Source organism: Stegostoma tigrinum, chromosome 36 (assembly GCF_030684315.1).
Source record: "Stegostoma tigrinum isolate sSteTig4 chromosome 36, sSteTig4.hap1, whole genome shotgun sequence".
NCBI classification, from domain to species: Eukaryota; Metazoa; Chordata; class Chondrichthyes; order Orectolobiformes; family Stegostomatidae; genus Stegostoma; species Stegostoma tigrinum.
The window spans coordinates 13706253-13721861 of NC_081389.1; the positions used below are offsets into that span (position 1 = coordinate 13706253).

General features: G+C 41.2%; 1 protein-coding gene across 1 annotated transcript in view; it reads right to left on the bottom strand.

The window, feature by feature from the left end:
* Positions 1-15609, bottom strand: part of LOC125446800 (dual oxidase 1-like) — a 116325-nt gene that overhangs the window by 72173 nt on the left and 28543 nt on the right. Inside the window, exons 7-12 of the mRNA XM_048520630.2 lie at positions 14716-14882; positions 10379-10439; positions 10164-10260; positions 9117-9204; positions 6364-6466; positions 2115-2287 (exon numbers count right to left, since the gene is read on the bottom strand). Coding sequence (XP_048376587.1) covers positions 2115-2287; positions 6364-6466; positions 9117-9204; positions 10164-10260; positions 10379-10439; positions 14716-14882 — 689 coding nt within the window. The remainder of the gene's footprint in view (positions 1-2114; positions 2288-6363; positions 6467-9116; positions 9205-10163; positions 10261-10378; positions 10440-14715; positions 14883-15609) is intronic.

Consider the following 15609-nt stretch of genomic DNA (forward strand, 5'->3'; position numbering starts at 1 on the left):
GAAGGGTTTAAAGGGATATGTGCCAAATACAAGGATGTGGGACTTCTTTAATTTAGGAACCTTGATCAGCATGGACAAGTTGGTTCAAAGGGTCTGTTCTATGCTGTATGAGTTGGTCTTGGAGATATGCTCTTTCCTTCTTGCCACCTGACCAATTAAGGGCAAGATGTTCCATTTAAGGCTTTCTTGACTCACTAGCAATTAAGGCTTTTGCATGGTATATTAATGGCCAAAAAGGGTCTCAATGCATCATCTTTGTGTTTACTTGACTTCCCAGTAGGCTTGGGAAACCTGGGTGACCTGTTGACAGGCTGCGGGATAGGACATCCAGCTGCTTTAATATTGGTGCAACAAAAATGCTGATAGAGAGGTTGAACTTCAACCAACTATCTTTGGAACCCAAAGGCAGAGCAGACCAAGGTCAATTGGTGCCAGGGTCTGGCGAAATGGAATCCACTATCAAAGTCTGCAATTCACCGGGACATTCACTGGGGTCAGACTTAACAAGCCAATTGGCTTGTGATCCACAGAGTCTTCTTGATGTTGAGGGCATTGAGGCAGCCAGCACTGAACTAACCTGCTCCCACATTTGGGCTGCAAGTTGGACAACTGCTGCCATTGCTTGACGCTTCAACTTAAATGATTCCACCTTTGGGGACCTGGGTGCTGGTGGTCAGACACTTCCACTTCAAGAACCCAGATGAAGAGATCTATTATCTTTCTCCTCCACAGATGCTGCCAGACATGCTGAGCTTTTCCAGCAACTTTGTTTTTGTTGTTGTTGTTGAAGAGATCTATTGTTCATTGTGCAGAGTGAGTGAGTGAATCACCACAGTCTTACCAAGCCATCGGGCTGATTTCTCATTAGAAAGAGATGACTGGTGGCAATCTAACCTGATGGCTTCCTTACCTCTGTGGAGGATAGACAGGTAGAAAAGGAGAATCCTTCAATGGTAACCTCAGTTGGTGATTGGAAATGAACCCACGCTATCGGCGTCACTCTGCTTCGCAGACCATCCACCCAGCCAACTTAACTAAACTGGCCCCAACATCGCTGTAGGTGCACAAAATGGGAGCCAACCAAAAGCAGGGTAAACCAAGAAGCCAAGTATCAGTTAGCTCAGTTGGCTGGATGGCTAGTTTGTTATGCAGACTAACACCAACAATGCAGGCTCAATTCCCACACTGGGTGCGGTCACCTGAGATGTGGCAATCTTCAGGTTAAACTCACCACCTATCATCTCTCTCTAAGAACACAGCCCTCTGGGATTGTGGTGATTTGATCTAAATCAGGAAATCTTTGTTAGATGTCCCAAATTTCAGTTTTACATGTTTGTGAAGTATAGGAACAGGGAAGCTGTACAAAACCTTCGTAAATTGCTGTTTTGGTTTTAGAATGGAGTCCTTTTAGAGGAGGGTAGCAAGACTTTAGTGAATGTGTTACAGATTTGCCAGAAGATACCAGTGATATAAAAATTCAGCGAGGTACAGAATAAGGAAACAGAGAGTCTTCTCATTAAAAGAAAAGCCAAGTTTAACAGTCGCTCTAATAGAAGTGTTCAAAATGATGAGCAGTTTTGATAGGGTAAATTGGGAAAAGTTATTTCCACAATTTGATGTGTTGGAAATAAGAAGACACAAAATTGGCTAAAGAACCAGACAGGAGGTAGAAGTATTTCATGCCATGGAGTGGTGATGATTAGAAATATGCTGCCTGAAAGGGTAGGGGAGACAGTTTAAATATCATAAGACAAGTGGATACATACTTGAAAAGAAACAAAATAAATGCAGATCTAGGATGAAAGAGAAAGGGGTTGCAACTAATTTGTTAGCTCTTTCAAAGTGCTGGCACAAGCAGAATTGTTTGATTGGCCATCTATGATTAAACATTCTAAGATGCGGGGGATAGCAATGAGAAATAAAACATTCATACTTTTGAGGTCATGGGATGATTGATTTGGCCCATGCTTTTCAAATTGATCTTTTAGTGGCAAAATATTGTTGACAATTAATAGGTTGAGAGACAGACACAACACTCTTGTTTTCTCACTGCTTAACTTTTGGCAATTTCTTTCTATTAATGTTTTCAAAGGAGCCTCTAGCAGTTGTCTAACCTCTGGATTTTCATTGTGGAGTTGAGGGTTGATGCTTGACCAGTTAGTAACTGGTTGGAGATCTAACATTTTTCGTGCTTGATTGTAACTTGGAAGGCCACTGTCTCTCCCCCGTTGGATGTCAAGAGCCACCAAGTCTGATCTTGTGAACCTCAGTGGCCCATACATGAAGTCTGCAAAATGTAAAGACTATAGTCAAGGAAATGGTATACTACTTAAGCCAGCCAACTGACAGGTGTAGAACAGCAGGAATTAATATTGTTCCTTTCCCAGTATCCTACAGTATCAAAAAATGGGAAGGATAAATATTAGACTCCATCAGATGTATGCTGGGATCAAGAAAGTGGCTAAGGGAAGCGCAGATCCACTCAAGAACAAAGCAGGGAATTTATTCATGGAGCCAGAGGAATTGGGTGAGGTCCTTAATGAGTACTTCACATCATTATTCACCAAGGAGAAGCGCATGGATGACAGTAAGGTTAGGGTGGAGTAGTTGATATTGTTGAGCATTTCAGTATTAAAAAGGCGGTGGTTTTGGTTGGGTTTGAAGAACATTAAATCCTCAAGGCCTGCAGGGATCTATCCAAACAGACTGAGTGAGGCAAGGAATGAGATGCCTGGGGCCTTGGCAAACATTTTTACAGCCTCTTTAGCCCCAGGTGAGGTCACAGAAGACATGAAAACAGCTAATGTTATTCCTTTATTAATGGAGGGCAATAGGGATAATCCAGCAAATTATAGGCCAATTAGCCTTGTATCAGTGGCAAATAAATTATTGGAGAAAATTTTTAGGGACAGGATTTATTCATATTTCAAAGATAATGGATTTACTAGGGATAGTTAGCATGGTTTTATGGCAGGTCTTGCATCACAAATTTAATAGAGTTATTTTAGGAAATGACAAAGATGGTTGATGGGGATATGGCAGTGGATATTATGTATATGGTCTTTACTAAGGCATTTGAAAAGTTCCCTCCTGGTAGGCTGATCTGGAAGGTTAAGCAACATGGGATCCACAGTGAGTTGGTAAGTTGGATGCAAAACTAGCTTCATCACAGAAGACAGAGGGTAATTGCAGAGGAATGCTTTTCTGACCAGATGCCTCTGATGTGTGGTGTTCCACAAGGATCAATGCTGGGATGCCTGTTATTTGTAATATGTAAACATGATTTGGATGAAAATGTAGTTTGTGTGATTATTAAGTTAGCAGACAATAGGAAATTGGCAGAGTTGTGGGCAGTGAAGAAGGCTGTCAAAGGATACAGTAGGCTATAGATCAGTGGGAAAGTTGGGTAGAAAATGGCGGGTGGAGTTTAATCCAGACAAGTGTGAAGTGATGCATTTTGGGACATCAAATGCAAGAGCAAAATATATAGTAAATATAATAAATATATAGGCAGGACCTCAGGAACATAGATATACAGATTGATCTCAGGGTGCAAGTCCATAGATCCCTGAAAGTGGCAACACAATTTGATAAGGCTGTAAAGGCAATCCGTGCCTTTATTGGTTGGGTCCTTGAGTATAAAAGTTGCCAAGTCATGCTGCAGCTGTATAAGACTTTAGTTAAACCACATTTGGAGTATTGTATGCAGTTCCTGTTGCCACACTATAGGAAGGATCTGAAGTCTTTGGAGAGTGTCCAAAAGAGATTTACCAAGATGTTGCCTGGATTGGAGTATATTGGTTATAACGAAAGGTTGGACAAATGTGGATTGTTTTTGCTCGCGCATCAGAGGCCAAGTGGCACCCTAACAGAGGTATGTAATAGTACATGAGAGACATGGGCAGGGTGAATAGTCAGGGTGGCTATGATGGAAATGTCAAAAGCTGGGGACCATAGGTTTAAGGTGAGAGGGGGAAAGCTTAAAGATTTAAAGTGAAAGGTGAAAAGCTCAAGGGAATCTGCAAGGCAATTTTTTTGTTACACAGAGGCTGGTAGGTGTCTGGGATACAATAATTCATGGAGTCATAGAGATGTACAGCATGGAAACAGACCCTTCAGTCCAACTTGCCCATGTAAACCAGATATCCTAAATGATTCTAGTTCCATTTCCCAGCATTTGTCCAATATTCCTCTAAACCCTTCCTATTAATGAATGTATCCAGATGCCTTTTATATGTTGTAATTGTACCAGCCTCCACCACTTCCTCTGACTGCTCATTTCATCACTTTCTGCATGTAAAAAGATGCCTCTTAGGTCCTTTTAAATCTTTCCTCTCTCACCTTAAACCAATAATGCTCTCTAATTTTGGAGTCCTTCACCCTGGGCAAAAAATCTGAGCTATTCATCTTCTCCATGGCCCTCATGATCTTATAATCCTCTATAAAGCCCACCCTCAGCCTCCAAGATCCGGGGAAAATAGCCCCAGCCTCTTCAACCCCTCCCTATAGCTCATACCCTTCAATCCTGGCAACATCCTTGTAAATCTTTTCTCAACCCTTTCAAGTTTCACAACATCCTTCCTGTAGCAGGGAGACCACAATTGAATGCAGAATTCCAAAAGTGATCTAACCAATGTCCTCTACAGCCACAACATGACCTTCTAACTCCTGTACTCAATGCACTGATCAATAAAGGCAAGCATACCAAATATCTTCACTATCCTGTCTACCTTTAACTCCACTTTCAAGAAACTATGGACCTGCACTCCAAGGTTTCTTCATACAACAACACCATCCAGTGACTTACCATTAAGTGTGTAAGTCCTGCCCTGATTTGCCTTTCCAAAATTCAGCACCTCACATTTATATAAATTAAACTTCATCTGCAATTTCTCAGCCCATTGGCCCATCTGTTCAAGGTCCTATTGAACTGTGAAGTAACCCACTACCCCACCAATCTTTGTGTCATCTGCAAACCTAATAACCATTTCTCCTATGTTCACATCCAAATCATTAATATAAATGATGAAAAGCAGTGGACCCAACATTGATCTGTCTGACACACCGCTGGCCACAGACCTCCAGTCTGAAAAACAACCCACCACCTCCACCCTCTTTTCCTACCTTCAAGCCAGTTCTGTATCCAAATGCCTAACTCTCCGTATTCCATGCTAACTAATCTGCCATGTGGAATCATGTCACGCACCTTACTGAAGTCCATATAGATCACCTCGACTGCTCTGCTTTCATTGATCCTCTTTGTCACTTCTTCAGAAAGCACAATCAAGTTAATGAGACATGATTTCCCATGCACAAAGCCATGCTGGCCATCCGTAATCAGTCCTTCGATTTCCAAATACATCTAAATCCTGTCCCTCATGATCCCCTCCAAATACATACCCACCACTGATGTCAGGCTCACCACTGTATAGTTTCTTGGCTTTGTCTTACCACCCGTCTTAAATAGTGGCACCACATTAACCACCTTCCAAGGCCAGGGAAGTTCACAGAAGCAGATACAATAGCAATGGTTAAGAGGCACTTAGATAGGCACATGAAGCAGCATTGAATAGATGCATATGGAGCATATGAAGACAAACAGGATTAGTTTTGAATGGAATCATGGTTGGTACAGACATGGTGGGTCAAAGGGCCCGTACCTGTGTTGCACTGTACTATGTTCAGTGCATGTTGGTTAATATGCAAATTAAGTTAACATGGAATGTTCAACACAAAGTTAAAGCATAAAAGGGAAGGAAAGTGTTGGAATGAACTTATATTATGTTCCATTGATATTGCATGTGAGTAAATAATCAGATAGATAAAAACTGCTTATTGCATTAATATTATGCCCATTGCTTTAAGAATTTATTGTGACTGATTTGAGCAAACAACAGTTTCAATCATTATGCTCACTGACTACTACTTGATGAATATAGGCTAGTGGTATAAGGGAATGGTGAAATCATAATATTTTCATTTGTTTGAGGTGCATTTTAAACTAATACTGAACTTTTTCAATTCAATGTAAAATGATTTATGATGTTTCATTTGAAAGCGTTATAGGGCTTCCTGGTGAGTCTCTTTAATGTACTTTGTCCCAGGAAGGCAAGCACAGCTCCTGAATGTAACATCTATTAGCCCAGTATCCAGGTGCTGTTGCAATCAATACACATTCCATTTAGTAATGCAAAAAAATGCAGGACCAGGTTGCAAGACTGAAGAGATTCTAGGGTACATCTTCTACTTGTTTTGAACTCTTAATGGATCCAGATTAATTCAGCCAATTGTATTTATGGCAGTTTCTAAAATTTAACTACAGTCAGTTTTTTTAAAACACTTTCTCAAAGACGGTATTTTTACCTCGTAGGTCTGACACCACAATGTTGTCTTCTCGTTCTGCTATTTGCGAAGCCATCCCCAGAATTAACTCATCGAACTTCTGTGGTTCTTTGAAATGTCGGTTCTAGCAACAGGCAAACAATGACACTTACAAATGAACAAATAAGAAATACATCAACCAACAAAGATCAAACACCACAAATAAATATCCTTAAAGTAGATTAACAATTGTTAAAGTATGTATGCATTATATTTTGCTTTGCATGCTAGTAGAAATGGACAATGGAAATTTTTTGTCTGCTTTAATTCGACCCTCCCTAACATTACACAGAATGAAAGGTTAGCATTTGTTCATTAATTATTTTGTTCATTAATTATTTGCAAGATGTGGGCATTACTGGTAAATATTCGATAAAGCCAATGCCCGATTACCATTGGGGCTGCTGGTGACAACAGAGATTATTCAACCAGTTGACAGCATTGTTGACAGTCAATGTCATTACTTTACGTCTGAAGTCACATGTCCACCAAACTGGGTAATAAAGGAAGCAAGTTTCCCTTCCCAAAAAGCATCAGAGATTCAGATGATTGTCATACTGGTATTGGTTTTTATGTCAGACATAATGGAATGAATTCAAATTTTATATCTGCCATGTTGGGATGTGAGGTCATGGCCCAATATCATTCGTGCAGTTCTCTGGTTCACAGGTTCAGTGACATAACTACTGTGCTATTGTACACACCCAATATTTGCTTGTTTGAGACTATTAAGATCTCATCAAGGCTAAAGGCAAAATGTTAGAATTGTGCAGTGGGTAAGAATGAAAAATGAGCTCCGAACTCATGCTCAGAAATGACATTATCCTCACAAGAGAATGACTGGATTTCAAAGTGCCAAAGCCCATCCTTCCAAATGTAGCACTGTCTGTAACAAGAAGTAACACCATCAGGCATCCCCCCCAAAATTTAAGATAATGTAATTACATTACAAGATTATATTTTATGGGTAGTGATAATGTCACCGGACTATTTATCCAGTGGCCCATTCATATAATTTGGAGACATCATGTTCGGGCTACCCATTGCCAAAACAACATAAAACGGCTGAAAGTGCTCCTCAGTTGATACAAAATGGTTGGGGAAGTATTTTAGGTGAAACAGCAGTTTGTATAGAAACCAAAAGAACTGCGGAAGTTGTAAATCAGGAACAAAAACAAAGTTGGTGGAAAAGCTCAGCAGGTTAGGCAGCATCTGTGGAGGAGAAAACAGAGTTAATGTTTTGGGTCCGGTGACCCTTCCTCAGAGGTAGTTTGTATAATCTGCAGTTTCAAGACAAATTATAAACTAGAGTAATTAGATGACTTCAGAGAAGGACCAAATGCAAAGTCACTAGATAATACAAAGGGTCTTGTGAAAATATACAATGGGCTTTGTTACACAGAAGAGATGTAGCAAGTTTTGTATAGAACCACAGCGCAGCTACCCATAGTAATATACAGTATGACATAGCAAAGCATAATGTATAGCCATTACTGTATTAAGTAATAAATCAAAGTATAGCCACCTATCGAACTTCAAAATGGAGTTTTAAATACATTTCCATTGTAGGATATAACTGTATTCTTGTGAGAGTTCCATCAGAGGCAGATTGACAGAGAGCAAGTACCGTCTGGATTGTGGTTGAATAAGGTGTTTTGTGAAAGCCCAAGCATAATTGGTACGGGAGTCCTTTAAACAACATGAGATCCCGGGCTCACCTAAAGCTGTCCATAGATTGATCATGCAATCACATGATTAACCTGATTGGATGTGTATGTCATGAATTGGTAATACATTAATTTTTGTAACAGCCAAAGGTAGGCTAAACGCAAATGTATAGAAAGTGTATGTTTCCCTATACTTGATGGACAAGTCTCTAGACTGCCAGAAGCTTTCTCCCCACTGGCCTAAAACAATAAACCTCTCAGACAACAAGTGGACCCGGGTGTCAAATAATTCAGTCAGTCATTTAGTCCCCAAACATGTGTTCAAATTCCACTTTGACAACTGCTATAATGTAGATCCAATTTAAAAATTTAATTAATAAAAATCCAGAGCTGAAAGCAGGTCTCAGCCAGTGAGAGTAGCTGTGATAACAAGGTGTAGAACCGGATGAACACAGCAGGTCAAGCAGCATTAGAGGAGCAGGAAAGCTGAAATTTCCAGCCTAGACGTCAAAACCAGTTGAATTAGTTCATGTAGGGAAGCCAATTTGTTGATCTTACCTAGTCTGACTACATTTATATGACCACCCGCAAAGTGCTTTACATACAATGAAGTACTTTTTAAAGTGTAGTCACTGTTGTAATGCAGGAAATGAGTAGATTTTCTGAGCACAGCAAGTTCCCATTATCATTAAAGAAGTGATGGTCAGAAAAATCTGTTTTTGTTAAATATTGGCTTGGAGACCTAAAAACTTCCTGTTCTGCTCTTCCCCTGTTTCTCTGCAAAATATTGGCCAACATGCCTTTTACATTTGCCAGAGGAGGAGCCTGCATCTGAGTTTAATGTCTCACTCAATATTTCCAACAGAATGGTATTCGTCCTGTCCTGCACTGCAGTGTCAACTTTTGTGGATAACTTCACCTGTCAACACATTGTATTCCATCTGTTTCACAGTAATTTTACAGCATCCCTCCTCAGATATGCAAACTTACAAACTTACTTTGAGTTCACAACATGTCAGTGTTAAGTTTAATGTCACAACCTATTTTGTGACTGCTCTGTTATCATACCTCTCTATTCCAGAAGTTGTTACACACTCGAAGTGCTGGGTTTTCCCCAATAATACTTGAAAATTTACGAAACTGGCAGTCTTTGCTCCTGGAAGAGTCAAATAGTAGCTGGTATTAGCATCATCATCGATTACAGAGCATTTTTATACATTTCACTTACATATGGCATGAAAGCAAATGGAATTTAGTAAATCCTATATGATGAAATTAGACCAAAGTTAATTTTGTTTTCTGCTACTCTAGGAGTAAATGGTACAGTGAAAATTCATTCACTGACTAAACATGGTAAAAGAGAAGCTGCTGTAGTCCTACTCTCTCGTTAAACAGAGATGACTTGTAGTGGTTTAATCTGAGCCTTACCGTGCCTCAGTTAAGAGAGAGAGTGAGAAGGACAGTCCTTGATAATAGCCTCAGCTGATGCCCAGACTGTTAGCATCACACTGCACTGCAAGCCAGCCATTGCAAACAACTGAACTAATCAAACCCCAAACTAAACATAGTAATTAATCCCTGTCAACGGGTCGACATCAGAGATAAGCATGAGGAATGTCCAAAACTGTTTCACAGGTAATCAATTACTTTTGAAATTTCACTTCTGTTGTTAATTAAAGAAGCATAGACACAATGTTGCTACCACACCGAAGCTATTGAAATATGTTTTGGTCGGGTTGGTTGAGGAACCAGCATTGATTAAGACTCTAAGAAAGCTCCAAAACACATCAAGGTATCTTTTACGGCCACAAAATAAGAGAAAACAGATCACTCATTAACATTTCATTGGCATTCTGTTCTCTTCTGTACTGCATTGAAATGGCATCCTAAGTTTAGGTGATTACATTTTACAGCAGAGAATGAGACCACTAAAGAACCATAATCAACGCAACTGCACGATTGTGAGAGATCACACTCGTTAATACTATCAAACTGATACTTGACCTTAAATAATTTTTACATTATTTAAGCAAACTAAAGATTCTGATAAAGCACCAGACCACCTGCAAAATTACAGAGGAACATTAAATTGATCCTAATTTTCTTCTTTATTACCTCATGTAGACACCTGGTGGAACCAAGGAGTTGATTATTCGGATAGCAGCTGACTGAAATTCAGGCGAGATACCAGGATCGACTTGCTTCTTATAGCCTGGAGCACAAATGAAAAAGTAGAGTTGTTTATCATTACATCCTAAAAATGTGTGATTTTTTAAAAATGAATTGCCTCAATCTATTGGAGTCTCCAATCAACCATAAACAATACAGACCTTCATAACGGCTTCCATTCTGTCCAATGAAGGCTGGCAGCCACTCATAAAACACAATATTCTGCAAAAGATAAGGAAACAGTGTTGCCCAGGTGGTCTTCAATGTAACAGCACAACCTCAGCACAGTCTGTTTGCTCTGAGACAAGCAGCTACTGTAAAAGTGGATTGTCATCTTATTCAGCGACTTTGCATTAGAGTTTGAAGAAGCTGAAGACCTTATAGCTCCATCTGCTCCAAAAAAATGAAACTGCCACCTTACCTTTGCGGCTAAAATTAGGTTTGCTGACATGATTTTTAATTGCACAGTGATAAATCACGCTCAACATAAAACTGCCCCGAAAATAATCTAATCATCACAGTCGAAAAGTCTGAGAACTGGATCAATGGAGAACATGATGTAGACCTGCCACAGGAAATTCAAATCAAAGATCAAAGAATCCCTACAGTGTGGAAACAGGCCATTCGGCCCAAGATATCCACGCCGACACTCAGAGCATCCCACTCAGACCTATCCCCCGCTATGACCCACCTAATCTACACATTTCTGAACACTACAGGCAATTTAGCATGGCCAATCCACCTAAACTGCACATCCTTGGACTGTGGGAAGAAACCAGAGCACCCAGAGGAAACCCACACAGACACTGGGAGAACGGGCAAACTCCACACAGTCACCTAAAGGTGGAACTGAACCCTGTGAGGGTCTGTGAGGCAGCAGTGCTAACCATTGAGCCACCGTGTCGTCCTAAAGTACAGTGAAGTTTTTACAATGGTAGCCCTTTAAAAGTGCCATCTTAGGTACAAATGCCTTGGTATAAATCCTACAAAGTAAAAGTTATTCTACAAAAGAGAATTAAAAGGAAAGTAGTAGCATTACTTAGTATCTAAGAATAAGGTAGAAATGATGTAGTTATAACATTGTGCAAAGGGTTTACAGTTCAGTAAAGAATTTCAAACAGCAGCAGTTCAGCCTGAGCTTTCTTTACTGGTAATTAATTAAATAAATCTTCTATTGGGCAGCACGGTGCCTCACTGGTTAGCACTGCAGCCTCACAGCTCCAGGGACCCGGGTTCAATTCCAGCCTTGGGCGACTGTCTGTGTGGAGTTTGCACATTCTCCCCATGTCTGCGTGGGTTTTCTTCGAGTGCTCCGGTTTCCTCCCACAGTCCAAAGCTGTGCAGGCTAGGTGGATCGGCCATGCTAAATTGCCCGTAGTGTTCCGGGGTGTGGTTTATAGGGGGATGGGTCTTGGTGGGATGCATCAAGGGGCGGTGTGGACTTGTTGGGCCAAAGGGCCTGTTTCCATACTCTAGGGAATCTAAACTAATCTGAAAAAAGAATGCTTTTCTCGTAGAGGTAGCATACAAGGGCAGCAGATAACATGGGTGCGCCACCACCTGCAAACTTCCCTCCAAGCCGTTCACCATCCTGACTTGGAAATGCATTGTCATTTCTTCACTGCTTGGTCAGAATCCTGGAATTCCCTTCCTAAGGGCATTGTGGGCTAACCTACAGCAGGTGGACTGCAGCAGTTCAAGTAGGCAGCTCATCATCGCCTTCTCAAGGACCACTAGGGATGGGCAAGAAATGCTGGCCCAGCCAGCACCATGCACATCCCATGAATGAATAAAAAAAAAATCACTGCCCTCTGTGAAACTGAAAGCAGCTGGTTTACGCCATCTGTCAAAAAACAATTTTTACTTTGCAGCCCACATCAAAAAGTTAACGTGAATAGATTTATCGCTGAGATGGTGCTGGATGATTTAAAGGAGTTATTTTGCTTGTCTTATGGACCTCATAAATCATTAACACTGCTGTTCAAGTGAGTGACGAGCTTTGGGCAGTATTGACAAATCAATTTTTTAGAAGCTGCTAGCACTTTGGTCCTCTAATAATTTCAAATTGAAACTGTAACTGTCGCTCTGGGTTTGGAGGAAGTGGTGGGGGGCCTGGGGACTGGGTGTGAGAGATTATGCTCAGCAACATGTATTGCAATCTAACTGATTAAAATCTATTTATCAGATTATCCTGAGTATCCTCCTCACCCCACCCTCCCCTAAAACTAGACAAATGTTATTTACTCATAGATATTGCACATCTTTTGGAGCTTCTTGATTAAGTGGCTCTGATGTGCTGCTTTACGTAGCTTCTGATCAGATGCTGATCTCGCAATCTCCCATTGTCAAATTGGAATCATTGGCTACAGATGACAGTACTTCCCTTTAAACCTTTTCTTTGTAGCCTTTTTAAGCCCAAGGATGTGTATTAATATTGCACTTGAATAAGCAAGTGAGATGTCATCTGTTGAAAACGTCATGTAATAATGTCTAGACCAGGTCTGTTCTGCTGTTTCAGCCATTACTTCTGAGGGAACTGAGCTGCCGTTCGATTTTAAAATGTGCACTATTAAATTAGCTTGGTTAAGTAAGGAGCGCATTCTGTTTTTTTCAGTTCAGATGACTGACCCAAGATGGTTGCAGGGTAAGCTGCTCCAATCGGATCTCCTCTGCTCGCCAGTTTCTTTTCCTTTACTTTTTATTCTCCTCTTTGACTGCCTTGCAGTATTTCTGTCTTCACCAACCTCCGCCCCCAAAAGGGAATTGAATCATGACCAGAAACCGGGCAGGAGCTGAGCATACAGGCCACGTCCCACAGCAGCAGCAGCAGCAACAAATCGGACTGGGTCATGGACCCAATCCCGGAACGACAACAGCAGAGTGAACGTGGGCCAGGCCGAGTGCCAGAGCAACAGGCGGGCCGATAGCAGTAGGGGAATCCAAACCCAGAGTGGCATGAGGTGAAGCGAATCCCAGCACAGTGCGACTTACTTTGTTGTTGCTGGGTGCCAGTGGGGAGTGGACTGGAGGCTGGAGTATCGGGTCAATAAATTGCGGCTGATTTTTATCATTTGAATGATTTGTATTATCCTATAGCATATTTCTTCCATCTCAAGTAGATTAGTCTCAATGACATCTCTTACTCTGTATTATTCATCTGAAACCTACAAATATTCCTAGAGTCTCAAGGACTGAAGGCATGAATGAATGCAATGCCCTTCCCCAAGGCACGTTTGGAGGTGGCATTTAGTCGGGAAGCTAGATGGTGGGTACGGACGCCAGACTTAATTAGGGTAGGAAGGCATATGGGCATTTTGGCTGCCCCGCAATACCAAATGAAGCCCTTAAATTGGAGATGAATGCAGGTCTTGTCCACATATGGGTTCCAGATTGGCAGGCATCCTTCAAAAACACTCAGTGTCTGATTAAGGGTCTGCCGAGATCCAACATCCTACACTCTGCCACTGTTTTCCTCTCCAACGTCCCCATCCCACCGGTGACCACTTACCTGTGACCTAGTCTCTCACAGATCCTGTACCCCTGGTGGTCTGGCCCCTGCTATTAGTAATGCTTTGTGCAATGGATGATTCGTTATTGGCCAGCAACTATGGGTGGGTGAGATTTCCACTCTGGGGGTGTCCTTGATTCCTGGCGAGGCCTGCTGTTGGCTACTTAAATTGCTTCTCTCTAAAAGTCACGAATCTGTGGAATTCACTACCCCAGAGTGTAGTGGATCCCGGGACACTGAGTAAATTTAAGGAGAGAGACTAATTTTTATTATAATGGGTTGAAGGGCTGTAGAAAGTAGGCAGGAAAGTTGATCAGGCTTGAGGGGCTGAACATCCCACTCCTGCTCCCAGTTCTTATCTTCTTAAGTACTTGGCTGGGACTTCATACAGCAGGTCTTCCTCAAAGGAGGTAATGCAGTTTCTTAACAGTTCTCCACCCAGCAAACAACAACCCAGCTGCCTGGACTTATTGAATTAATTTATAATCCCATGAGTAATTGACTGGCCTAGAGAAAACTCCACTGAAAAATATCCCTGCAGCAATATTTTACATATCCCTTTAACTGAGGCAAATTAATTACTTTCAGAATGTCAACCAAACTATCTTGGTTGATATTCGATTGTGCACTAGAGGATTGAAAATTTCACATGCACAAGATGTAATACAGAGATTGTTGTCATACTATCCTGATTGCCATTACTGACATGTCATGGTTTCTATTACGTCTGCAAGTATGTGCTTCACAGCAAAGATTTATGATCCTGCCACCAGTTCTCCTTTGTCCATTCTTTATGAAGGGCCAATCTGTGGTAGGGGATACAGCATTCGGAGATAGCACCCGAAATGGCGACTTTGTACGCTTTTCACTGTATTCATGTATCCCTATACTTGAGTAAATGTGGCAATAAAATCTCAGTCTAATCTTAATGCTAATTCTAAATGAGCCACAAGAATGCAAATGAGCAGCACTTCTGCAGCTGTTTGTTACCTGGAAAATGGCAATGACACGCTTCCGAGCTCTCTGGAACAACTCTTCATCAGAAGAGCTGGGCTTCTCAGCTTTAAACTTGCGTGCCCAGTAATTGTGATATCGCAACCAGATGATGCTTTCCGCTTGGAGAAAGGGACTTTCATTTGCTCGCGCATTTCCAAAATCTTTTAGAAAATAACGCAAAAAGAGAACATTGTGAAGACTTAGCAAAATTTATTGCTAATTTATTTCCCATCATCGATGAGTATTTCATTTTCCAGTTTGTAAAAGCTTATTGACATTTTATAGAGTTATAGAGATGTACAGCTCCTGAATGTACCCAGGTGCTGAAACAGACCCTTCGGTCCAACTCGTCCATGCTGACTCAATTAATCTAGTCCCCAGTTGCCAGTATTTGGCCCATATCCCTGTAAACCCTTCGTAATAATGTAAAAACATCCAGATGCCTTTTAAATGTTGTGATTGTACCAGCCTCTACCACTTCCTCTGGCAGTTCATTCCACACACGCACCATCCTCTGCGTGAAAAAGTTGTCCCTGAGGTCCTTATATCATTCCCCTCTCACCATAAACCCATGTCTTCTAGTTTTGGACACTCCTACCTTGGGGAAAAAAGAACTTGTCTATTCACTCAATCCATGCTCCTCACGAGTGTATAAACCTCCAAAAGGTCGCCACTTAACCCCTATCACTCAAGCAAAATAGCCCCATAGCTCTCCCTATAGCTCATACCCTCCAACCTTTGCAACATCCTTGTAAATCTTTTCTGCACCCTGTCAAGTTTAGTATTTATGAAGAAGTATCTGACAAAGATGACTTGATTGAACAACAAAAGGTCCTGGATGGGGTCTTTCTTGTCAAAGTGGATAAAAAATCCTCTTAAAGGAGAATC